At 47.0% G+C, this 27062-nt stretch overlaps 1 protein-coding gene across 5 annotated transcripts in view; it reads left to right on the forward strand.

Moving 5' to 3' along the window:
• Nucleotides 1–27062, forward strand: part of pleca (plectin a) — a 78688-nt gene that overhangs the window by 22115 nt on the left and 29511 nt on the right. For 2 of the 5 annotated variants that reach the window (XM_079288415.1, XM_079288417.1), the window contains exons 2-6: nt 22081–22142; nt 23540–23554; nt 24585–24674; nt 26419–26496; nt 26608–26700. In XM_079288415.1, coding sequence (XP_079144541.1) covers nt 22081–22142; nt 23540–23554; nt 24585–24674; nt 26419–26496; nt 26608–26700 — 338 coding nt within the window. Of the gene's footprint in view, nt 1–20090; nt 20168–22080; nt 22143–23539; nt 23555–24584; nt 24675–26418; nt 26497–26607; nt 26701–27062 lie in introns of those variants that run through there. The other 3 variants (XM_079288418.1, XM_079288419.1, XM_079288416.1) reach the window with 3 other exon arrangements.

The raw sequence follows: 27062 nt of genomic DNA on the forward strand, positions 1-27062 counted from the left end.
TTAGCTTGAGAGTGGGTTCTATTCAAGCGTCCCCTCTACTGACATTTAAGTCAGTAATTGTAAGTTCCAAAGCCGTCGTCCTTGTTCCGTTTCCAGAACTTTGCTGGCACGAAACGACCCTCTAAAAGCTGCAGGAGCTGTTTGTTGGCCAACCCTCACCGCAGGCATAACGGCCCAACGACAGCCAGCAAGACGCCCCTTCTCATGGAAAAATAAAACTAAATCTGCTCTCTCCTCAAAAGACCTCTTCTTTGCCACTCTCCTCCAGGCAAATCTTAGTTGCTCTCTTTATGCATTTTTCCTGACGGTGGTGCAGAGACCCGGAGTGATGTGGAGGACAGAGAAGACAGGGACTCAGTGAAAGGGTTCATTTTAAAGTGGCCCTTTTCACGCTGTCACCGTTGGGTTTATGAGGAGGGCAGAGCTGATCTATAGGACTCCACTAATGGCACCCATCACATATCATGCTGACAGTGGCCTGGGAGTGTTTCCCAGGCCAAAGAGGCTTGTATCTACAGGGACTGTCATCCAGGGCTTTGCCACGGTTCACTTTTGTTCTTGCTCATCTGGCGGTGAACAACACCGTGGATATATTACCCGTTACCTCAAATCCGCTTCGGTTGATATTCTCACAGTGACTGCAGTTGTAGACTGTTTCTTCTTCATCTGGTCGTTAGTTAGCGGCTTAAGTAGACAGCGTTCAGAGTCTGAGGGTTAGAGTGTTTTAATGAGCCCTGGACTGAGGCCTTGAAGCCTCCATGGAGAGAAGTGGCTGAAGTGTAACTGCGTGCTGTTTTGAACTAAACGCAGTGCACCGTGGCTCTTCTCCCTCTTCTTCAATACATTTTTGGTTTCGGAGAATACAATCTGACTGAAGTTACAACAGATCCCACTGTGACCCAGAGTCACGTGGGAGTATGTTGTAAACGTTCCTCTCTTCACCAGTAAATAACTCAAAATGCTTCTGATAGCATGATGTGGTGTAAACGGCTACAGGAGGAGCTTCGTTTGGAACATACAAAACAGCTGATGTTTCCGGTTTATGTTTTATAGAAAGTGTGTGTGTGTGTGTGTGTGTGTGTGTGTGTGTGTGTGTGTGTGTGTGTGTGTGTGTGTGTGTGTGTGTGTGTGTGTGTGTGTGTGTGTGTGTGTGTGTGTGTGTGTGTGTGTGTGTGTGTGTGTGTGTGTGTGTGTGTGTGTGTGTGTGTGTGTGAGGGAATGGTAACATGAAAAGACTTCTCCAAAATAGTGTCCAAACCGGTCTACACTCACCTCATCCTGTGCCCACACTGACAGTTTTCTACATCTGGATCTTTTGGGATGGTTGGTTGTGGTTGCGTGGTGCTGAGCGACTCTCACTGTTTGTGTGTGTTGTCAGTAGCGATGCTATCGCCCTGACCACCGGCCTGGCCTTGTGTGTATTTGCTCATATTTCTGTGGTGCGTCACGTTTCCATGGTTACAGACATTCCTGGCCGACCACGCCCTGCCATGGGTTATGTGATGACTCACTGCAAGGGCCAGACACACACACACACACACACACACACACACACACACACACACACACACAGGAGCTCTCATATTTCCTCCTCTGTGGAGTAACTCCTCTTGATCACACGGTGCTCTTATGATCTGATTTGGCAAAACCGGCAACTGCGGCAAAGCGTAGTCATCCATTAGCCGGCCATTTTAGCTCCGTGATCTTGCAGACGGACTAAGTCGTGTCAGCTTTTGCACTGATCAGCATTTCCTCTTTAGATGCTTGGTATGGTTCTGCTCCATGTGTCCCTGAGGTCTTCTCCTGAAGTCTCTGTGGTTCAGCGCTGTGTGCGTCCATTCGCTGCTCACACTAACTAATTTTACCCAGACTGCCCTCGAGACCGCTCATGTTGCGACGCTTCTATGCTGAACAACTTTTACAGCCCGAGTGGTTTGTGCAATACCAGCCGAAACTTCCCCCCCACTTCCCCTGTTACTTTGCCTCATTGGCACTGCCGAGGTACTCGAGCACTTGAGCAAGGCACCGAACCCCAACTTCCCCAATGTTCTTCTTATTCCCCTATTGTTATTATTATAATAATTATTTCTTCTTCCTCTTCCTCTTCGATCCCGTGTGAGCAGGCTTTGGTTGCATGCAGGTAATCAGTCTATGCTGAGCAGAACGCATTGGCCGAAATATAATATCTGAACCCGTCGGCTATCGTCTTCCTTTATTTGCATGATAAGCAGATATCTGTTTTAGAGATTATCTGAAAGGTGTCGTCTCTCAACTTTATTTGTGTGTCTAAAGTTGCTAATCGGCTTTACAGAATTGATCAGCACGGAAGAGGAAGAATTGGCCCGGATACCAGTTCTCCGGATATTCGCAGGCGACACCTGAACCCCCGAAGAATGAGCCATTAAGCCCAGAGGCGAAATCATCGTCAGACCGATGTCTTGGTTTGGAGATTACTGAACGCCTGAATAATAATGGTTTCCTTATCGATGCTTTTCAACAAATCATCTTTAATTGGTCGTCATCACTTTCTGCTCAAAGTTGTTTTTGAGTGTTTAAACCTCAGGGCGATGTTCTGTAAGACGCATCAGAGGATGATCAGTCTGCCCTCCAACCCTCCAACCAGTGAAAGATTTTAGAAATTCAGTGAACATGAGGCGGACAGATGCCAGATCCAACTCCAGAACAGAGGAAACAGATGGAACATCAAGAAGACGGCTGGAGAGACTCCCTTTGATACTGAGAGATGCAGACCTTATAGGTGTTTATCAATCAGCATGCTGGATTGTTATCATTGCAGGCTAGTCACAGAGTTTATCACCAGATGTGTGTGTGTGTGTGTGTGTATTGTTAAAGCGATACTCCCCCCAGCTCCTTTCCCACCGCTCTGTTCTCCAAAAGTCTAAATGCATGGCTGCGTTTAACGACCTGGAAGACAACCATATAGCTGAAAGTCCTCGCTGTAAAGTCTGTACTGGAATGCAGGAAGCACACAATCTGCCAGAGGAGTTGAATGGGTTTGTTTTTAAAGCGGCCACCACTTCGAGGTGTCTCCATTCTCTAGTCGTCAGCCACTTCCACCATGGCAATGAGCTTCCATCACGGCTCAAAGAGACGACCACTTTATTTATATCCAGGCAAAGGTTAAACACGCTGGGCCTATTCATGGTTACACTTATCCACGTGGGGCTGCTCAGAATTTTGATGATTCTTTTTCTCATCCAGTCTTCATTTTGAGAAGTTCCCACCGAGTAAATCAATTTCCATTTGGGAGATGATGAATTTGTGACCGAGTGGTGTTTATTTCTACACTTTTAGTGTGTTGAAGCCAGTACTTTGTGTGCTCTGTGCTGAAGCTGGAGGAGGTTTGACGCATGTACATATTTGGTGATTGGTTACCAAACAAAAGTCTGTTGTTGCCGCGGTTTTGTTAGATTCCGAGCCAAAGGACAGGTAATGAAGAGCACATGAAGATAAGAGTCTCTCCGTCCAATAAACCGACACAACCCAGGCCTCAAGTTTTTAAGATGGATCAGAAATACCACGGAATGTCTGCACTGTGAGAGATCTGTTTACTTCGACCGTGCGTGATTTTATCCGCCACGCCGTATATCAAGCTTCACCCAAGCTAGCAAAGCAGCAGTTCAGCTGCGTTTATGATTTGTGATTTGCTCTCCTAGATCTCTTCACTTGAGCGCTTCAGTAAATCATCTTTGACGAGCAAAATACCAGCGAGCTGGCAGCACATCATTTCGTATGATCTGCAGTGGAGCTTCGGCTGGCGCCGAATAATTATTTGCAGCGATTGTTTTACCGCTGCCATGTCCCAGAAGGGTGGGGTCATCTCCATCTACAGAGTTCAGTGTGACTAAAGCACTATGAAATACATGCTATTCTATTTGAACGTTTATATGGGCTACACACAAAGCCCCTGTTAAATGAATGACTAACACTGTTTAAGCCAGACCTGCTGGAGTCCTCACGAAGCTTATCGCCTCCTCTGCTGTTACTCCCAGACTCCCCGCAGAGAGGAGGGAATCTGTTTCACATTCCTTCTGGGTGACAAACAAGCAGACCAAAGGTGATTTTCATTAAGAAGATTAGAAAATGGTTGAATAATTAAATCGGCGACTCCTTGATGCTAGACGGTGCTAACTAATGTTTGCAGAATAAGGCGGCTCTCCGTTATCTCACCACTCTTCCCTGTACTCGGTGCCGTGCACCGTCTGGGGACTCCCGATGCGTACTGCAGAGGGCGCTGTAGCATGTGCTTTATTCTGACATTCATTTCAGGATGGCATTGAAGACTCACAGCTGTCAGAGGAGGGTACAGTTCTACCACCTTATTTAAAGGCTAACGGGAAAAAAATACCCATCCGCTACCAACGTTTTCCCCAAGCCTCCTCTTTGTATTTTTAGCCCAACCGGGGTTATCCTGGTGTCCACGGTCCTTTCCAGTGTCAGTCACTCTCTGAGGAGGCCGAGCAACAGAGAATCAAACACAGGCACGTTGTCTTCTCTTAAGGGAACCAAATGACTTGATGGCTTTTCCATTTCGGTTTTCAGAGTGGGCTGGTTGTGGGCTGTGACTGCTGAGGGAAAAGTAGAGCGACCAGAGAATCATGGACAACCTTTGGAACGGAATGGATGCTTTGACAGTGTATTATATTGGACGCATTCAGCAGTTTAACACACAAAGAGTGCTGTTCATTATGTCAATACCATCACTCTCTTGCTTTTAAACGCTGTAGCCGGCTACAGCTGTGTGCTGTGCTTTGTGTGGATGGTGGTTTTCCCCTCAGCCCTGTTGATAGCGGGTTGTGTGTGTCAACTCTATCAGATGTATGTTCATCTTTCTCCTCTGGATACAGTCAACCTGCTATTTCAAACAGAGCATCAGTTGTACACCAGCTTCCTCATACGCACTGTGACTCAACGTTATCTGTGACACATCTGTGCACAGACAGAGGATGTAATGTTGGTGAGTGCTCTCTAACATGACTAAAGCATCAAGAGAGGAGCAAAGCCTTCAGTTTACATGTTGATGATAACAATGCGTATGATATCATAATGTACTTATTTAAGGCCTGAAACACAGAATTTATTTCTTACTGTTTTACATTATCTAGAAAAAAAATATTGTTCAGTCTACAAAAACTATTCATCTCACAAAGTAATACACATTGTTAAACCCATTTTTAAAAAAGTCTGCCATTAGAGAGATAAGTCTAAGCTTTCACAATGTTTACAAAATGATTTACGGAATTACAATTTTTTTAAAGATTTATTTTAATTGTTTGACTATTTCAAAACAAAATACATTCGATACTTATGGCATTTATATTTCTAAAAATATATTGAGGTTGTTGATTTGTATAAGAAACTATGGGGAACTATGGGAATATTTTTTTTATATATTTTTAAATTGTTTATTTATTTTTCAGTTTCTTTCAGAATATTTTAGTAGAACTAAAACTACATCATTTATTTTCCTTAGTTCTTACCAATTATATTTAAATTCATATTTGGAAAAGAGCGACCTAGGCTTATTACATGTGCGGATTGGATTATCTGTTCATAGGTTCGTTTGGCTAATGAGACGGTGGTGGGTTTGTAGCAGTAACGTCCATCAGACACACATGATCACCAACCTTCCCTACGCAGCTCCGTCTGATCCTTTTGGTTCCTGTTTCCATCCCATGTACACACACCCCCTTGATTTCTCCTCCTTTCTTCCCTCTCTCCTCTCCTCTATACACAGTTATCTTTCGACTGGGACTGAGAAAGGTAGGAGGGGTTGTGAGCGTCGCTGTCTCCGTGCTGACTCACGATGCCAATTTGGAAGATAGGTCTTTTATCACAGTGAGGCCAAACTGATACAAAAGGAAATATTGTTTGTATGATGTTACTGCATGCAAACAGTGTATATTGAAGTTGTAGTTGGTCAGAAATATTTTGAGAAGATATTCCTCAAAGAGCTGAAGTCAAAATGGTGGCTGGAATGGTAATGCCTTTAGCCGACCTGAGGGCAATCTATGAGCTTCTTTTTCGGGATGGTGTCATTGTGGCCAAGAAGGACAAGCGTCCACAGTCCATGCACCCTGACCTCACAGGGGTTACCAACCTAAAGGTGATCCGCGCCATGGGCTCCCTCAAATCCAAGGGCTGTGTCAGGGAGACTTTCACTTGGAAACATGCCTACTACTATCTTACCAATGAAGGAATTGCATACCTGCGAGATTACCTACACCTGCCACCAGAGATCATGGCTCCGCCCCTTCAAAGCCTTCGTCGCCTTGAGTCCTCCGCTCGAGTCCTTACCGTGAAAAGCCCCACATCGTACATCCCGAAACCCAAGCCTGGAAGAGAAATCCAAGAGGACAGGCACATTTACCGCTACAAGAGAGTAGAAGAGGAGAGAGAGCAATCTGAGAGGCCTCCAAAAAACTTCAGAGGCTCCTACCACTGTGATGCATCCGTCGGCCGGCTCGGTGTTCAGACCAAGAAGGGGTTCTGCAGAGAGGAACCTTGGGCCAATGAGGGTAACCGGAAAAGCTTTGGAGCTTCCTATCTCCTCACTGAGGACAGTGTCACCAGGTGTCCCGACTCGGCCAAGGAGGACAAGCTACCCGTTTCTTTGGTCCCGTCGTCTTCAGTTGTACCAAAGACCTCCACCAGTCCAGCCTTTGAGGCAGGGTCCGGCCCTGTTGTCCCTCCAGAGTGTCCCGTTGTTGCCCTGAAGACCACTCTGCTTCAGGGAGACCAGGGCTTCCTCACAGAGGACCCTGAGAATGAGCAGCATGTTCAGAGGGTCCGGCCTGACTTCCTGGAAGGTTTGAGCTGGTCTTGGTTCTTCCTCCTCCTCTTCTTCATCCGTTTCCCCCTCATTCCTCTTGTCTGCAGTAGAGGCTACCATGGCGTTGCTATGGACACTGCTTGTGTTTGGGAGGTTGAGAGAGGGATAATTTGATCTTCTAGCAATACAAGTAATGGCCTTGTCATTTTCCCTACAGCTAAATGACAACCAGACTGTCTTGTTACCGGATGCATGAAGTATTGGGCCAACCTGTGGTTTGCGTGCATGACCGCTTATGAAGTGTTGTGTAGATGTTGGCACAGTTGTTCGTTACATTTCTGTTAAAAAGGGGGCATCTGTGCAGGCAAGAGTTTTCAAGTTCAAACAGAAAGCTGTGACTTGCATGTTAGCCAGAGGTAGCAGATCATCAGTTAAGTAATGCTGATCAGCATTGCTCAAATATTGTTCCCCAGTGACGAGTAGTGTAAGGGATTACATTTTACATCACAGGAGTTACATTACAGTTATTAATCCAGAAGGCGTTTTGTATTTTGTGTCAGGTTAATTTATGGTTCGATGATGTGAACACGCGGCGGATCGGCCTCAGTTGAAACTTGAATAATAAATGCGATCCATGGTCCATGCGCACCTTCTGTTTTGGTTCATGTCTGTGCAGCAGCGCATCGTGCAAAGCGGCAGATTGAAGTTGAACATGGGTCAGCGGGTGTGATGGTTATTAGATAGCCGGTCACGGCACTGGTCTCATAGCTCAATCACAGTCAAACGTACTGACGACAGATCAGCAAACAGAAAGCTGCACCTCATGTCTGGATGGTCCGTAGTGTCATGACATGAACACACATCACCACAAATCTTCAGATGGAGGATGATCAGGTGGTCACGATCATAATGACACAATAAAGAATTTGATTTGGCCAAACGGTTCATGAGACCACGCTATTTTAGCAACAATTCTGATATATCAGCTTGTAGTCTATGATCACATAGTTTAATAATCACTGTTACATCGTGTTTGCGATGTGTTTCAAGGCTCGAAAATAAGATGTTACTTTTACTCAGATGATGCTGTGACATGTTTGTTCCACACAGACAGTCACCCTCTTTATTAATACTCTACACTGACACATGAGTTCACACAGCCAGTGTATCCTCATAGAGAACTGGTGTCAGGCTGTATCACTCTGTAGACCAGCTTTATTACATCAGGGGATGTAAACATTATCATTGTGATATAGATGTATTCGTAGGTATTTTGTAGATATTAGGTTTTTTTATTGTTTCCTTTTTTTTTACAGCTTGTGCATCCTTTAACAAGTTAGAATAAATGAACCTATTAAAGTGTTGATATTTCACTTTCTATATAACATACATACATGTTGATATTGAGTGGACTGATGGGGTTCCTCCTGCCATCTGCTGGGGACAGTGAGCTGCTTTAAATGCTGTCCTGCTCCTGCACTGCACGTTGTTTCCGTGCACAGACCGTCCAGTCATTCTCTTGTCATCCTGCAGCATTTTCCAGAGCTCCCACATCGCTAAACACTCACACAAGATGTCAGCCTGATGATGATCAGCGCTTCTGCACATGGAAGCTCCGTGCTGTACCTTAACATGCAGCCTGCCTGCGAACTTTCCGTCGCCGGGGCCCGGTGCACATGACTAAGCAGAGCGACCGGGAAATGTGAGCCCAGTTAAGCCACACTCAGCTTTTTCCTGCCCGTGCCTCCGCAAGAAGGGGCGAAGCAGTCCAGATGAGAACATGTGGCAGTTTCCACCTTTCATCGGCCCTTCAGTGTGTGTTAGCCCAGCCTGCAGTGAACGTAAACTCCCAACATTTACACACACTGCTCTGTGCTTGAATGGACCAGCCACGGCAGCACACGCGCTGAGAGTCACCAGTCTCATAGTGCTGTGTGTTGCATTTTATTACGTGATAGAAGGAAATCAAACGAGACGCCGCTCGAGCTGCGACGGACATGAATCACACAAGAGACTTCATGGAGGCTCTGATTCAACACGGCCAAGGTAGGAAGCCTCCGCCGCTGGAACACTTCTGTCTTCTTACCAAAAGGTGTCAGCACAGAAGTACTTTATGGTGAGGGCGCGTGCAGGGGACCAAAGAGGAGGCAGCAGGACTGTGTGTGTCTCTCACTGTAGCAGATAACAGTCCAGGACCGGGCTTTGTGTTCGTCATCAAGTGACGACACACCATACGTCTTTTCTTGTGTCTGGTTTTCTGATTCCAGATGTGTTTATTTAGAGAATAAGAGTGAAGGAGATTGTAGTTGATGCTGTAACTCCACGCTGCCCGGCAGTGTCTGGGATCATGTTCCATGGTGTTAAATCCCTGCGGGCGTGGGCGGCAGCAGGGCCCCTGACTGGCTGCTCCACATCTCCCCTCTTTTGCATAAGATCGTGCGGTCAAGCCACCACAGTCGAGAACCAGGCCTGGGTGGGCTCAGAAATAATGAACAGCTGCATAGATAACGTGCCTGGAAGATACACAGACTGTCCAGTTATGTTCCTTTATCTGCAGAAGTCATGATGGTATGTTCATTTAATTTGTGTTGTTCAAATAACTGCAATCATATCAAACATATTTCTCATATTTGAGAAACTGGAATGTTTGTCATTTTTGAGGAAGGTCATTAATCCAAATGGTGTCAAAACACCGTTTATCATAAAAGTCCCTGCAGCTGCATAGTACAAGGGATAGCACTCAGTTAATGTTCTTAAATCAAAGTTCAATGAAGCAATACATTTATACAAAGATGCTACTGTGTGTGTGTGCTAATGCAGCCAATGTCTTTAGATAACAATATCCTCCTTTTCTAATTCTACTTATTTAGTATCAGTCAAATCTCCCAGCTGCCATTGTCTTAGCTTTGGTACGGTATGATCCATATCCTGTGGATGTGGGCGCATATTTTAACTGTCCTCCACTCTTGTATGGCTTCCACACAGAAGCCTTTGTTACAGTAGCTGGCTGGCAGAAAACTCTCATTTTCCGCTCTTTGTCTAAATGCTGTAAGAAAACGTGTCCCTGGGAGTTTCTGCAGCGCTGCGCATGGATCTCATCCAGAGGCGCTCGTCAGAAAGCAGCGCGCATGAGACTCTGTTTCCACTGAGGAAGCCTCTGGAATGAAGTCAAAACTCGCAGCTCTGTCCAGTTCTCACTTCCCAGCCGAGCCTCCGCTTCTCTGTTCTCTCTTTTTTCCCCTTTTTTTGTCTCTTGCTTGCTTTTTCAGCACGCCCCCTCTGCTTTTCATCACAACACAATGTCGGGAGGTCAGATTTGACTCCTTGGCAGTGCAGTTCAGCGTTTCCTCTAAAAGTTGCGAAGCCGCTGAGCAGAGATGGACTTCTGCTGCTGTTTGTGTCCTGCACCTCTGGACGGTAGGTTTGCCTTTTCATTTGAAACTCTGTATCGCTGCACTGAGGGATGCTGCAGTGGGAGCAAACTGAGTAGAGTTGAATTTCTTGCATTATGTATGCCATCTGAGCACAGGGCCACTCCCAGCGTCAGTGTCTCTGTAGAGCATTTCAGATCAAAAGCATTCCTGTCATTGCTCAACGTACCTGGAATATCTCTGTTATTAGTGATTAGAGGCGTTTTAAATGAAATCAAGATGTGTTTACTCAACAGGCTGATGTGAAGTTGGGCTTTATTGCCTTCGTTTTATTGGCTTTAAACGCATACCATGTGAGGGGCGGGGGAGGGGGCCGACTCCTCCCTTGAAGGAGTGGTGGATTGAGTTTATTCCAGACATCTGTACGGCTCCCTCACTTTCTACTCCCTTTGCCCAGTCGTCACTGTGACTGATTGCTAATTTGCGCTGCCGGTTTCTGAGGCTCTGGGGATCAGGAGGACATTTTGAAAGCGGGGGTCATACGAGGTCTCTCCTCAGATGAATTCACTCCGTTACACTCTGCCCTCGTTGTTGACATTTGTACATTGAGCTTCTGTTCCCAGACACTCTTCTGAGGCAATTTTATATTTATTCATTTAAAGTACCCATGTTTTTTGCTGTGCCACGACGATGCTGAATTCTCTTCTGTACATTGAGTCACGCTGTGCTCAGGCCAACGGCGGCTCGAGGTCGAGGCCCCGCCGTCTATTTCTGCTTGTTTTGTGGATCTGCTGGCGTGTGGCATTGAATTGCCGGCGCTGTGGGATCGTGACACCGGCTCTTGGTGTCGGGTTCCTGCGTGACACTGTTTGGAGTGCACACCGATAGAGTAATGTTCCCTGCATGATGTTCTGGCAGAGATGCCATTTTTTGCCCGCGGCGAGACAGTGATGCAAGCAGGTGTTACGTGTGTGTGCGTGTGTGTATTTTTGAAGTTTACATGAGTCTTATCAGAGGCCATCCATCAAATGTCAAGGGCAGCACTACACACGGAGGGAACACCTTGAATATGAAAGGTGTGTTGCTGATCACAGTGCCAGTTTTATTTATAGGTTTGAAAATGTCTACGGTGACGTCGTCAGAGGGGCCTCAGTCTGGTCTCAGCGGACGTTTTCCTTTGAGGCTCTTCAGTGGTCATATAACAGGACCTGTCCCGAGGGGGAAATGAAACGCCATGTCTGACTGTAAGGGTTCAATTCAAGAGATTGTGAAAGGGTTAGTGGCAGAACAGTGTGCTGTTGAATCGGGTTCTGGGAAGCTTAGAGGCAGCGGCTGTGCTGCTCAAACAATTACAGTAACGGCTCTGGGGAGAGGTAGTGAAGTTTGCAGAACGAGAATGAATTGAGAGGGAGTGGGTTATTATGTGAAGGGGAAAATAGAGCGTGGCTTCAGCATAAACATTTGGCAGCAGGAGGAGGAAGAGGTTGTCCCGAGATGATCTGTGAGTCGTAAACCGCGATGGAAAATAACTGAAGGGGCTTCGCTTCGGTGGGTAGAAGAAAATCCTATGGAGTGAGTTTGGAAAGTTTGACACAGTCTCAGGGTGGATCTCACTCGTTGTCTGATCAAGGCTGAGTGAGTGTGTGTGTGTGTGTGTCCCACAAAGCAGCCTCATGTATTATTAACTCCTGCAGAGAGCGAGGAGAGCAGTGAGTCCCTGCAGAGCAAAGCAGCGCGTTGACTTGAGCCGCAGAGGACGACACTTCTTTAAACTACTGCGAAGCTGCGAAGTCGCTTGTGTCGGCAGAATCAGAGCAGGTTTTGAAATAAGTACAATTTAGAATAGAAGAAGAGAGAGAGAGAGAGAGACAGAGAGAGGGCAACTGTTGGAGTAAAGTACAGAGGAAAAAGGGGGAGGGAGGGAGTTTGGCCACTTGTGCCAGCAGACTGAGTCACAGGGACGGGAGGGAGGGAGTGCTCTTTCGTTTGTCTCTCTCTCTCTCTGTCCTGTGAAAGTCACGGACAACTTGGCTGCTTTTTAAAGTCCGGGATGGCACCACACCCCTAGGCGCACACACCTCTCCACTCCCCCTTCACCTCTCCACCCCCCCCCCCCCCCTCCCCTCCCCTCCCTCCCGTCCGTCTGTCTGTCTTCGGAGCCCGGGACTCTCCACTTTACACCAGGCCCGATGCCGGCAAACCCCCCTGGAAGTGTGTTCCCGGCCCTGGTGGTCGTGGGCCACATTGTTACCTTAATCTTGGCCTGGCAGTGGAGAGTACGGAGGAAGCAAGGTAAGAGGAGCCGGGGAGAGGAGCGTACGTTTGAAGGCTTTTCTGTTCAAAATAGTTTCTCGCCGGCTGTTGTCGTCCATCGTCTCTGCTCTCTCCTGTTCCGTGTGTTTTCATGGCGCACACTCCTTCTCTCTTCCTCTCTCTCCTCCCCCCCCCCCCCCCCCTCTTTCCCCCCCTCTCACACTCTGGGTTTCCTGTGGTATGGAGATGTTGCTGTTAACCCTGTAAATGCTGGTCAGAATGCGATGACTTTGGAGCCAAAGTCAGAGCTCTGGTCTGCGCTTTGTCCTTGAGTCGCGTCCCTTTTTCAGTTCTTTGATGTGTAGAGATGTGCCTCGAGGTGACTCACCGTGAGTTTGAGCCTTTGGCTAAACGGAACTTCTTATCTTTGTGGTTACGCCTTCATAGGTAACAGACCGGTTCTGCCAGTTTCTTCTTGGAATGCTGTAAAGTGTGATACGTTCAGAATATCCTCCTCACATGTGATGTCAGCAGAAGAACAATTACTCTCTATTAGACCCACTGACGAGCCTGAAGGTTACCTGCAGACACCTGTGGCTTTTAATGTCACCCGACACACCTCACGCAGGCTTTTTGTTTTTTGTTTCTTTGGGCTGTTGACACAGCTTGGCACAATGGCGGCTGTCAAACACACCCCTGCAGGGGACACGCCCTGAGGCCAAGGATGTCTGACTGACAGTCTGCAGGTGTTTATGAAGGGCAAATGTGTCGCCCCCCCCCCCCCCCCACACCTCTGAAAGTATTGTGAGAAACCAGTTTGGCAAACAGCACCTTTGAAAAACATCCAGCACACTCACTTTGGACAATGAAGCAGCCTAAAACGATACAGTGGCCCCAAGTCACGTCTAAACTGCTCCGCCTGCACTTGAAAGCAATCCGGCTGTGAACTGTTTCTTACAGGATGCACCGCCCTGAGATGGTCGGCTTGTTTTTGCGAAACCGAAGCCAGGCAGTGTACTTTCTCCTTATCGCTCCCGGGGGTCGAGGTCGGATAATAAACAACACAATCCTTTTTTTTTAAAAGTAAGTCGAGGAGGACACGTCTCGAGGAGATAAGAGCGGTTTTTCACAACAGGGACTTGCCTGTTTGTAGTGAGTACGCAGTGACAAGTCGTCAGAAAAAGAAAACGTTCTCCTAAAAGGATAAAAAGCTCATCAAATCGCTTAATATGCAAATCATAGAGCCAAAGAGAAAAGAGAAAAGAAATGAGAAAGTGGTGCAGTGAGTTCATACATTCTTTAAATGGTGCACAGCTCAAGTACAAAGGTTGCCTGAAGTGCAGTTTGATCGTGGGGCAAACATTACATCGCAAAAGCGGGCCTTGCGCTATCTCTATACCTTCTGTCAATATCCAGCCCATTTACATATGAAGAGATCTGCTTTCAGCTGGTGCAGTGCAGACAGCGAGTCTGCTCCCGGTGCACCAGCAGCGCTCATGTTCCCTCTTCCCAGCGCTTTAATGCTGCATTTTCATCAGAGGAAGGGAAGTGGCTCGATCGATGTCTGACCGCCTGATTTGTACCGAGCCTGTAATGTGACAAACACGGCGGATGTAAGCACGCAGCTGGGTGTGAGTCTGGACTGTAGTGTGCCCACAAGGTGCCTTTGACACAGGGTGGAAGTAGGTAAAAGGGATTTCCCCCCCAGAGGCAGGGTTTAAAAAAAGCCTACAGAGTGCCACACATGGCGGCCGGCTAATGGTAGTAAACTCGACACTGGGGTCGCTGGACTGTGTGTCCTGGATACGGTCATAACAAACTGGAGGAGGAGGAGGAGGGGGCCTCACGCTGATCCTCGGGACCTTTTGTAGAAGAATCTGAGCTCTCTGTTAGATAATTAAGGGTGATAAACCATTGTGAGGTCTGCGAGGGGCTTCAGTTGATCTTGACCTCCTCTTCAACACTCTGCTCCACTTCAAACTTGAGATTTCTGTTAACGATTTGGTGCGAGGCTCTCAAAAGATTAGAAAGCTCCGTTTTGCTTCACAACGCCAAACACGTCTATCCGTTTGGGAAGCCACACCCAAAGTCTGCACCAGTGTCCACGGAGGAGCCACTGGACTGCCGGCGTCTGCCGAACCACACGCCACACACTGAAGGACCGGGCTTTTTGGCCGGCGGTGTGCAGCCGTGACTCACTTCCCCTCTCTCCTTTCACTGCCACGGTAATAACAGACTGGAGGAGGGAGGAAAGCCCGCTCTGCTCTCACTGGAAAGTGGGGAAAAAAACAAAACAAGAACATTGCTGAAGGACGCCCACCGTGTCCTCACACGGCCTCCACACTACAATAGCCAACGAAACGTGAAACACATGAGCGGTAAACCTCGCTAGCAGTCGGGCCACACAGTACACCGTGTTCCCGTGTCGAGGCAGGAGTTTGTGTTTACTCCTGCCAACGTCTGAACACACGCATCCTCCATCAGTCCAAGTTTGTATTGTCCGAAAGATTAAAGACACATTTATTTGGATAAATTGCTTTGATGCAATTCTTTCATTATTTCACGTGTCTGTTTGTTGAAGTCAGTTATTGGTAAACAGGCTGTGGTTTGCTGCTGCGACATTTGAACTGTGCTGTTGTGATCCAGAGGATGAAACCGACCCATGTATGCTTTGAGTTGTCGTTCCTGCTTTGAATATCGCTGTCGGAGATTAAAAAAAACCTGTTTTAAAAAGAACTGTAAACAGCCTCAGAGCATGTGAAAGTACATCAAATGTATTTACATGTGTTGATTCCCTACTTCCAAACTTTACAATATGTTATGCAAACAAAAAGGCCAATAATCAAACAGTGGATGCTTGTAAAAAAAAACGTGTTCATATCTGTGTGCAACCGAGATCTCTGCTCCTGCTTTATTGTTGGTGCTTTTGTAACCAACGGAGAAACGTACTGTCCCTTTAAGTTGCGTGAAGTTGTTGAATGAGCTCTATTGGCTGCTGTATTCTTTTATTGTTTGTTACAGTCCAGATAGTAGACGTGATCTACTGTACTGTCACGGTGGTTTGTACGCTGCCTTAACTTGAAGATAAGCCAATAGAATGAGCCTGTGAATGTGAAGTATTTCTTCGTGTTTGCAAGGAAAGAGAAAACAAGACTCCTACGGTGGAGTTATTCCTGTCCAACAGCTGCTGTACGTGCGGGGCGGGGGGAGTGAAGTGATCATTTATTATCCAGCAGCCAACGTTTAACCTGCACTCTGCCCTTTGTTGTTACCTGCCAGTGCCGGTTATTTCGGGGGACGTTCCTCTCAGACGCGCTTCAACTTTTAACGCACGAAGGCGGCAACAGAGGAGGATGGATCGCTCCGGTTCATCTCACTAAACAGAACAAAAGTGGGCCGGGCTTGTGGACAAACGGTCTGCTGTCTGACACTGTGTCTGGTTACTTTTTTTCCTCCATGTGGCTCGGATAGAGAGACGTGTTTGAGGGCTGGTACCACTCACGAGAAACTCGCGAATCAGTGGGGGCGCGGTTTATTCCGGGAAAGTCCAGCGCGCCGTTATTTTTTACGCTTGGTCCAAACATACACACACACACCAGGATGGCCGAGGTGGAGGATACGTTGCGCGCCGCTGCGCCGTCCTGGTGCGGCGGCGCAATGATCTACCGACGAACGAATTACATCCACGAGATGAGCTGCGGAGAAGTGGGCTCTCATCTGTACAGTCAGATGTGCTGCGCAGGTAGGTTCGGCCGGCCGCCGCCTCCGTCGCTCAGCGCCTGTAACAGGAGGATGATCGCGTTGGGAGGGGCGGTGCTGATGGTGGTGAGGTTAACCCTTTCCGTGCCACTGCTTCGAGGGTCAAAGGAGTGGGCGTGTCTGAGCAAAGCTTTGTGTGTTGTTGTTTTTTGTTTTTATTGTTTCATTAACTTTCATTCCACTTTTAAAAAAGTCTTTGAAAAGACTTTTGGTAATCAAAAAAAATGGAAAGAAAGTTCTCTGATTCCAGCTTCTCAAATGCAACTGTTTTATGATTATTGACAATAAACCAAGTGAGTTATGATTTAACATGAAAGTAATAATCGAAAATTATATTCAGATTCATAAGTTATGAAAATAAGATTGTTCGTGGCAGCTCGAGCCGCTCACTGCTCACATGTGAATAGAGCCGTCAGTGACTGTGTGAACAGTCAGTGTGTGTGCTACGAGGCTCGCGCTGATGGAGGTGGTCCTTGATGTTTGTTTGTTTGTTTGTTTACTTCCTGCTTTACCGTCTGAACGTGTCACTAAGATGATCTGTAGTTTCTGTGACGTTGAACTCTTTTCCTCCAGAGGTTTAGGGCCGAACCCGCTCCTCTGTAAACACACTGATGGACTCTGTGTCTGTGTGTTTGCTGCGTTGTCATGGCAGCCGCTCTCACAAATCACTCTTCCCACATTTCACGGTGACTGTCCGCGAGCATAAGTCAACACCGCAGGGCCCCGGCTGACCTCTCACTTTCTTAACAGTAGTTACTCTTGATCAGGGCCTGTGTCTGAGGAGGGTTGTCAGCTGCTGGTTACCATCATTGCACATTCAGGCCTCTCGTGTCTTGTAGTGCAGCTTCTCCAACAGAAGAGGGAGACAAACCGCGTGCAGTAATAACCTCATCTTCTCTTTAGTTGTCCCATCTGAAGATCATAAATATAGCAATGATCTTGTCCTCATGTCACCGCAAGATTGTAAACACCACATGTGGCTAATTACACGTCGTTTTGAATGCACCCTCCCTAAAGATGATGCTCTTATTGCAAAAGTGAGTGAGTTGGAGGCCTGTATAATTATGGAGAGAAGACATAATGTGGGCCACTTGGAGGACAACTAAATGTCTCAGCCTTGATGCTTTTTGGGATCATTGGGTTCATTGTCCATCTACATCTCACAAAGCTCCCCCCCCCCCCGTTTATCAGCACCTGAGTTTGTTTTGTAGAGGAATACATTTCTTCCAGATGTAACAACAGACAGAGCTCTGTGGTGGTTCATGCCTTCATGCCCTCTTCATTGCCAGCTCCAGGTTGGATCTGCCCCATAATGCCTTGGGGCTTTCATTCCTCACCTTGGCAAACTTCCTCCCCGAACTGTCCAAAGTTCCTACCATCGCCCCTCAGCCATGAACTCCAGGAAGACCTGCTCGCCAGATGTCACGCCAACATTCCTGTCCTTGGTGGGACTGACACCGCATGTTGTCACTTGCACAGAAGAGCAGGCTGACAGAGGTTGGGGTTTTTTTGGGTGGGGATGGGGTGGGGGGGGGGGGGGGGTGTTATCGCAGAATGGCGGCTGCCCCCCGTCTGCGAGGAGGGCGGGCGTGGCCCTCAGGAATGCATCGACTTGCGTGCTTTTCACGCCAGAACTGTCATCGGCTCTCGGTGCTCGGGTTTCTATTACCACACAGTACTGCACTGTGTGCGCCTATCAGCACCGTACTGATAAGAGCCACGTGATTGCATCACATTACAAGTGCTTCATCAGCATCATCATACAGGCGTGTGTTTTCAATCAATAATTCACAGCCGATCTCACTGCAGCTGATTGTGTCAAGACTTCAATCAGCTGCTATCTGCACACATTCAGAGTTCAGCATGCAGTGTTTTGGGAGCTGCACAACACGGCAGAAATAGCGAAACTGCTTTTTTTTTACACACGTTGTACTTTTCTGATTCTAGAACCACTAAATAATCTCTGGCCGCGCTCACATCCTCTCATGCCCTCTGAGGCTGATTTGTGATTTTGTGCAGTACAAAATAACTTGAACGTCCTCGGTTGCTGCACGTCAGAAGTACGATCCTAGGATGCTGTTTTCAGCACGTACAAAGCCTATCGTGTCAAGTTGAGTGCTGCAGCTTCCACACACACAAGTCCTGACAAGCCACCGCCCTGTGTAGGTATCAAAAAAAACAATCTCTCCTTTACTCCGTCTTCTGTCAGTATCTGCAGGAATATTGATGCTCCCAAGGGTGAGAAGTGATGCAGGTATTTTAGGTGCTCTGGGACATGAATGTGGTGGTGAGGGAGGTGCTAGTTCACAGCACCCCAATGCATAACTGACTGTTGTGCTGCTGGAAAGAAGTTTTATTGCATGAAAAAGATGCCGGTGTAACAATGCTCCTTTTTTTCTTTTTCCACTCATGCACATAGACTCACACTGTTCAGTCCACAATAGCCGCTTTGTGTCTGGGATCACTTTCTGCTGCAGCGTGGTTACTCTGTTAAGATCTTTGTTGTTGTTTTGTAAGCCACTGGCTCACCAGAAGCAGATTATTCAAAATTGGAAATTCACCATAAGAGCATTAAAATGTTGGTCTCGCAGGTTGTTCTCATTAGAGATCTGCAACTGCTTCTGTTTGTCCTGCTGCTGCGCTGTACGGAAACAAACCTCAGAGCCAGTTCCCCCTCTGGCTGTGTCCTGATGGTGGAAGAGCGCTCACGCTCGAGGTTTTTCTCGTGATTGTTCCGTGATGAGAAATGGCCGCGGACGTTAGTTTCCGTCACCCCGGCCCCCCGTCCGTGTGGAGGAACAGGCTTTTCATTGAGGCTCCGGTTGTGGTTGTGTGGCAGGTCCAGCCTGCCACACAACGGTGACCGCCAGCCTGCGCTCGTGGAGCTCAGTTTGGGGTTAACAAGCTCCAGTGGGCCGTATCTACAGCTGGGTCTATATTAGGAAATGCCCCCCCCCCTTGTCTTTTTGACAAACTAGTCTCGAGGACACACACTGTATGTTTTGGAACAGCATGGTTTTTGTACCGTCCTCCCTAAGATGAACCGAGTTAAAGCTTCTGTTTTTGACACATTAGACTGACCTCTGACCTTTCTCTCCAGATACCCAGAAATTCATTTTTTTTTTAAACAACAGATCTTGCGTTTGAGGACCAGATTGCGGACAGCTGTGGAAATTTGGCTTTGTTGCTAAACAATAAAATGTGAAAAGGATCCGTTTTTTAAAGTTGTTTGTTGCATGAAGAAGAACAGTTGCATGACAGCTGAAATCCCGGATAGCAGACTATCCTTGAAAATACTAAGCTTGCAGTGAAATTAATCTAAATTAAATGAGTTTGAAAATATTTGTCTTTAGCATACGATAACGGCAAAATGTCAAACAAAAACCTGTCTTTGGTCTCTTAGCTGCTCGTCCAATCTAAAGTGACTATTTGTGCGACTGTAAAGTAAACTTGGAGACACACAGAAGTTAATGACGGTCTACATGTAATCAGTGCAGGGTCTGTGCTCAGTGGAGGTCTCTGGTGTGTGGTTTGGTGGGCGGGACATAACAGGGCTGGTCCAGGAGGGGAGAATCTTCCCTCTGCTCCCACAGATCACTGTCTGCGTGTTGAGTGACAGCTCCTGACATCGTAGCGGGCAGGCATTTTGCAAGGGCTGCTGGAAAAAAAAAGAAAAACAAATTGCAGCCTAGAATGTCAGACATGCAGAGGAAGGGGGGAAAAAAGGGAGTAAGAACTGAATCAGTGGCCTGAACACTCCCACTTAACTACAGGATCACACCGCGAAGCAGAGTCTCAGGCAAGAAGAAGTCAAAAAGCAGACACCGTCGTCTCTCGACCTGCTGGTTTGTTGTTGATCTCTGAGATAAGGCCGGCATGGCGATGGAGAGGAGATTCAGAAACTACTCCTCTGACAGTGTGGGGAGCGACGTGGTCTTCATAGAGGACTCTCCCTATCAGGGGATGCTCAAAGCCATGGACCACAGGAAAGGTAGAGTCATCTTTACATTGTCTCAGTTGTACAGGCGTGGAGGCCTGTTGTGTTCCCTCTGCTCATTTAATTCTGGTTTTATTTGTAGTGTTCTTGTTGAATCACACCGGGGTGATATGCTGTGGTATTCTATGAAGAACTGGTGTAAACGTAGTTTGATGTCTGAACGGTGGAATCGACGTCGGTCTACCCTGCGGTGGTCTTGAATCAAACGGGCCAAGCCCCTTCATGTGTCACGCCGTTTCCTCTTTTTACTGGTCCCACGTGCTGACACCCATTTTGATAGGATAGATCGACTAAGCAGTAAGCAGTGACGATATCGGGCAGGACTCGCTTTCTAACTACTCGTTAGGTCGGCTGCAGCTCAGATGATAGGCTGCCCATTTAAAGACAAAGGACCTTCTTCTTCTCATCCAGCTATCGGATGCATGAACCAGACTTGTTTTTTCTTGTGCCAGAAAGTTAGTGTCCTCTTTCCGTGTGACGCTCCACATTACAGCCGCAGACTGCGATGAACAGACTGTCACTGTTCTTTCAGGAGACTCGTTATCTCTCACCTCATCTTTGACTGAGCGGATGAAAGGAAACATCCACAGCTCGGCCTGCTGCTAAGCAAACACGTTATTTGTAAGAGGGGTCGGGTAAAGGTAGCTTTGGTGTCGTTCATTTCTCCTGTTTGAGTTTTTGAATGTTGTTAGACCTCGATCATGAACAACAGTGTCCCGAGCAGCCGGAATAACAGCCGACATCTCAGCAGATTTGTTTCCTACAGAACTTATAATTAACTTGAGGAATTCCTCTGCCTTTTGGGTTTATTTGACTTCTGTGGTTAGACTCTGAAACAGTCACTAGCGTCTGTGAGTCAGCGGCCTGATGCCACCCCGACATGGGCGTCGGCACCACAGGATGTCGCTTCCTTCGCTCTCTCTGTTCCCTCTTCATCTGATCTCTTCAATCCATCCAGATAATGTAATCAAGCTGATGTGTGACCAATTAGACAACATCATGCTTTCACTGTTTCTTCAGATCAGGTCACATATCACTTCTCTTCAAAGGCAGACTTGTTTTGTTGCGTCATACCGGCCTCTGTGTTTGACAGCCACTCTCATCCCCACGGCGAGGAAGTGAAAGTGTTCCTGTGGTAGATGGTTGAGAAGGGAAAGAAATGAGGGAAAACATCACACAAGATCAAGCTGCTGGTATGCGAGAGCCTTGCTAATCATACTGTGAAGTCAAAACCACAACAGCACCAGTCGTGCAAGTAGAAACACGTTCCTGTAGAGATGCTCATCAGACTCATCCTGAGTGATGATCTCAGGATGGGTCTCATCAGATGTGGGACCACTTTGAGCTCATTGTGTTTACCATCTTCTACAGCAGTGCTTCCCAACTCGTTGGTCAGGACCCCTCTGGGATTTCACTGTTATTGTTGTATAGGATGGGAATTTTCTTTTTTATGACTTGGTCCAATTTCTGCTTAGTTTGACTGCCTCGGGCCTCTAAAAATCATTTGACTGAATCCATGAGAACCCTTTGGCGAACTCTGTCATGCTGGTAGACACATGCAGTGTGTGAGGACTGGGAGAAAGACATTGCTCCCTCTGAAGAGCTCGTAAACCCGTACGTTTGGGAGTCATTGCTCTGTAGACAGAAGTCTTCCAGGCAGCCCTTGTGAACAAAAATCTATTTGCATTTTAGACTTGTGACTTACTTGATAGATAATCACTCTCCGTGAGCTTTTTAACTTGTGTCATTGTAATCATTCAGTACAAATAGTGATACAGGGATAAATGATGTGTCTATTTTGTATGTGTATACATGTTGTGTCCCTAGTTCATAGCATGCTGCCATTGATGTAAATGTTTTGTACGAATGATCACCGCTGAGCGTCTGTGTGATCCGTCTCTCCACAGATGAACGTGACCGAGTTCAGAAAAAGACCTTCACAAAATGGGTCAACAAGCACCTGATGAAGGTAACATCCGTCTCCAGCAACACTCATAACGCAATACTTACTGTCATACAGATGTACGTTCAGCTGTGTAAGTTCAGTTCCAGCAGGTACTGTCATATCCCAGCTGGTTACAATAGCTCCAACTACACTCAGGAGGTAATGGACCGTCTGATCTCACTGAGTCTCAGGGCTGTGAAAACAGATAAACTGGAAACAGATACACGAAGCGAAATCACTTCAAAACAAGCGAAACCTAACCCTCACCCTCTCTGGAAAAGTTGAAAAACAAAAACCTTTCTACAAACCGCTGCTCCTTTGTGTTAACTCTATGCATGTGAGGGGGAGTCACGGACACCTGGCCTCGCTTTAGGAACAGCGGCATCGCTCAGGTTTTTACATCTGGGCTCCAGACCGTCTCAGGGCTCTGCAGGGGAACAGGAACCCCCACAGTTCATCTGTGGGGGTTCCTGTGGGGGTTCCTGTGGGGGTTTGCAGCCGTGATACCGTAAGGCAATACTTGTCTGGGGTTCTGGCCCACGATCCTTAAAAAAGGAATCACGTCCTCTGTGTAATGCAAGCCCCAGCTCTATGTAGTCAGGTGCAGAATAAAGCGCTGCGGCTACATTGACAATCATTTTACATATCAATTAATGAGTGATGAAACTATTAGTCACGTGACAGAAAACAAGTGATTTATCAAGCTCAACATTCACTGTAATGTGAAGATGGCTCTGACTATTTGCTGTCCTATCGACTAAAAGATGAAGAAGTGAATCCACTGAAACATGAAGACTGTTATCAACTCAATGAAAATGTTTCATACAGTCTACGGTTCAATGACCCCCTTACAGACGCGCCGTGCTTTCACACAGGAACTGCAGTGTGTTAAACTGTGAGGAATGTCTGCCGCCCTCTCCGTGTGCGTCCTGTCCCAGACGACCCATAGTCCTCGTTTCTTTGTCTGGAAATCCCCCAGATTTGGGTCCAAAAGAGCCCGAGCGGGTCGGCGATCTGGCTGCCCTCGAGGCATTTGTGGACAGTCATGTGATTAAACTACGAGGACACGAACGCTCCATTTGTGTTCGACAGCTTGTCTCCACTGTAGCGCGTCTTCAGATTACAGAGAAGGAAGACCAGATGTAGTTCACTCTTTTATTTCAGTTTTTGCGAATCCTTCATCAATGCAGACCACAAACATTGATAAAAACAAGACTGAAAGAACAGTTTTAGATGGGACCAGTCGAATCAAACGATTACAAACCAAACAGGAAAAGTGTCTGTGTGTCAAATCCGACCAGCGCCCGTCTGTCTGTGGTCTGTTCTCCTCCCTCACGAGTCCCTGCTGTTTCAGACCTTCTCTCATCAAACTGTTTCTTCTTTCCATCCTTCATCCTGTCCTCCCATCCTTTTCCCATCAGCACTGGAAGGCAGAGGTAGGTGCTGTCAGTGAGCAGAGTGCTGAGTGGACAAACATTCATGTCTGCCTGCATGTCTGTGTACACCTTTCTACCCTCTCTCCCTCCCATACGTCACCTGAGCTCTGGGCTTCTAACCCCTGACCCTCCTTTCTAACTCCTGTAAGAGCCTTTTCTGCAGTGCAACTGTAACTCACTACAACAGCTAAAAGAAATAACAAATACAGTTTATGAAGTCATAAGAGGCGTGCATGAAGTCAGCAGGACGTGTTATCAATATATACCCTGATACTGATAGGATCCTTCCTTTTGGTTGTGACGTAATATTTTGATCAACTGTATTGCTGTGATTAGGGGGACACGGCAACATCACCACATCCAAGAGGATGATGGGAAATTAGCGACCAAAGAACCCCAGGATTTACTTAACGTGTTTGGAAGAGAAAATGAAGGCAAACATAAACATATTTACCCAAAAAACATTTGAAAAAATCTCTTAGATTTTGCTTTACTGAACTTCAGGGTTGAACTTTGACCTTCTGTACATGGCTTTACTCTGCAATGAGGGATTTTAACCAACATGTTGGTACTCACTGCCAAAATTATGAAAATACAAACTTTTTAAAAGAACCCCAAATGTGGACGCAGTTGCCACTGCAGGAGGCAGACAGTTGTTGTTGGAACGGTTTTGAAGTGGGGTTGTATGAGGTGCTCATCCACAGCAGATCTGTTTCTCCAAACTGGGGGCGTGCTGACTCATCCACATACACAACACACTGACTACGGATAAGAACCTCATACAACCCCGCTTCAAAACATCCAAACTTTCCTTTTAAGTTGCTCTCCTCATTTGTACGTAACGTTACGGGATTCAGGCACAGGTGTCTGTGCCTCGTCCAAATCCCCGTCCACCGTTTGTGTTGAGGTGGTCCAGTGCTGTTCGTATCACGTGTGAGCGTTAAGCTGTGGCTCTCCACTGATGCTGACTCAAAATGTATGGATCCATATTCTATCACCAACATTTTGCCTCCTTGTCTTCTCTCCACAGACCCAGAGACACATCACCGACCTGTACGAGGACCTCAGAGATGGACACAACCTCATCTCCCTGCTGGAGGTGCTCTCCGGAGAGACACTGGTGAGCTTCGGTGACCTTTAACCCCTTAGCTGTTAGGACATCTGCTTCTGCCTTAACCCCCCTGTCCTGTCCAAACCTGTCTCCTTGTCCCACTGACTTATTCTGCTGCCGTATGTGTTCTCCTGTCCAGTCCGCTGTAAGGTGAACCGCTTCATATGTTTTCCTGAGCATGTGTTGACTTTGATTCTGTGGAGGTTTTTGGACATTTCAGAACATGCTGCGGTTATGCGCACTCTTATTTTACTTTTCTTACCGTAGCTGTTTTCTTGGGAACACACCTTCCGGTGATGTCGCCTTTAAGACACTAATTTTCATTCTTTGCTTCCATCTCGTAACCTTTCTGCACTGACTTGTTTGAGCCCTGGTTCATTTTCCTTTTTTCTAATTCCTGCTGACCTTTGCCCTGCCCTCTTCCCCTGTGCCTCCGCCTTCCTCTCTTGCGATGCTCTTGCTGCGGTAGCCGAGGGAGCGCGACGTTGTGAGGAACGTGCGGTTGGTGAGTGGCGCCAGGACTGCGGGCATCGGGCGTGGCATGCGTCACCACCCCAGGTGGCTGCTGGGTTGTGCATGATGACAGTCGCACTCCCCTGTATTGTTCCCCTATTCTGTGTCCACATCGTCGTCCTCCATTTTGTCAGTGAGCTCGCCGAGGTCAGGAGTCTGTGAGGAGACAGCAAGTGCTAGCAGAGGTTTGAGTGGACTCATTTCTACAGCCATTGCTTATTTAAAAGTAGTCCTCTTTCGTATGTGGAGTCGAGTAATCAGGTCTTTCACTTTTAAGTTTTCACTCAAATTTCAATTGGAACCTTGAAAAAACGTACATCCTAGAAAGAAGAAGACAATATCACATGATCCTTTTCATGATTTGTTTTCTTGGTTTCTTGAATGGTTGATGAATCCAAAGCTTTTCATCACTGGGTTACACCTGAAGGCACCAACCAGGAGATTCTGAACACAATCCTTCCTGCGTGCACACCTGCATCGCCAGGACAGGGTGATACAACAAATAATTAAGAAATGAAGCAGAATCAGTGATCTCATGTCTTTGTTAAATATCAAACTGGCCTTTTTTGGACTTAAACTTACAGACCATCGCTGGCATGATCCAATAGTTTTGGGTTCCTTCACTGCATTGAAAGCAACGGCACAAATTCCATCACATGCGAGCTGATATGTTGACTTAATTCTGCAGCAAAGCTTCTTACCGCCTTAAGACGCGGAGCAGCAATGCATGCCGTGGCCGCCGCTGCTGGGTAACTCTGTCCCGTGCAGGTTTAGAAACCAGAGATGCTGCTCGACTGGACTGCGCCGCAGTTCAAATCAAAGACCGGCATGAGATGTAGAAGGTGTTTCAGGACAACGGTGCAGAGGAAAGCTGATTGCAGGTCGAATAGAAAATGAGGATTGAGAAGGCTGATCGGGGGAATCGCTCAGATCGTGTGTCATTCATCAACATGCTCTCACCTGCAGACATGCTGGCTGGTCTGTTCCAATGCATTCCTGGTGTCATTTAGGGTCAGGTCTGACCAAACGCTTTGATCACAATCACGCAGAATTTGAAATCGCACTTCAAATTAGCTGTATTTGAATTTTAAGTTCAGACCGTGACTGTGATGATTGTTTTTATCCAGTAGAGTAGATCTTTTGTTTTAAGCACAACCGACACACCTGTTCCTCAGTCACGGGGCCTTGCTGTTTGCCCATCGTTCAACACTCTTTAATGAGTTCTCTTCCGCTCTTGCAGCCGCGGGAGAAAGGCCGAATGCGCTTCCACAAGCTGCAGAATGTACAGATCGCCCTGGACTTCCTCAAACGCAGACAGGTCAGTAGACCGGGACATTTCCATGAAACGAGCGTTTGAATGTTTCTGTTTTCCTCCTTGTTGAGTTCTGTTTCAACTTTCCACGCCAACTTAAAAACGGCACCTTTTCAGGTCAAACTGGTCAACATCAGGAATGACGACATTGCCGATGGAAACCCCAAGCTGACCCTGGGGCTGATCTGGACCATCATCCTTCACTTCCAGGTATGTAGGACAGCGTAGGTGTGTAACGGTACACAGAAGTCACGGTTTAGGAGTCAGCAGGGATCACAAATACACAAGGATCCATTCATTTTCATTTATTTATTTATTATTTCATTTATTTATCAATCTGACAGTGGTGCAGGTTTCAGAGACGGACGGATAATTCAAAGCAAACACTGAACAGACTTTCATAATCTGCACCAGGCCTCAATAGACTATGAAACTTAAAAGCATCTGTTGTGGACTGACTCGTACGCCAGTCCCCTGGTTGTGCTAACCTCAGCATGTGCTACCAACAGCGTTCAGCTAAAGGTTTCCAGACAGAATTTGGGCGTGTGAACTTTGGTTCCCGCAACAATTGC

This window comes from Melanostigma gelatinosum (genome assembly GCF_949748355.1).
Source record: "Melanostigma gelatinosum genome assembly, chromosome: 17".
NCBI lineage: Eukaryota > Metazoa > Chordata > Actinopteri > Perciformes > Zoarcidae > Melanostigma > Melanostigma gelatinosum.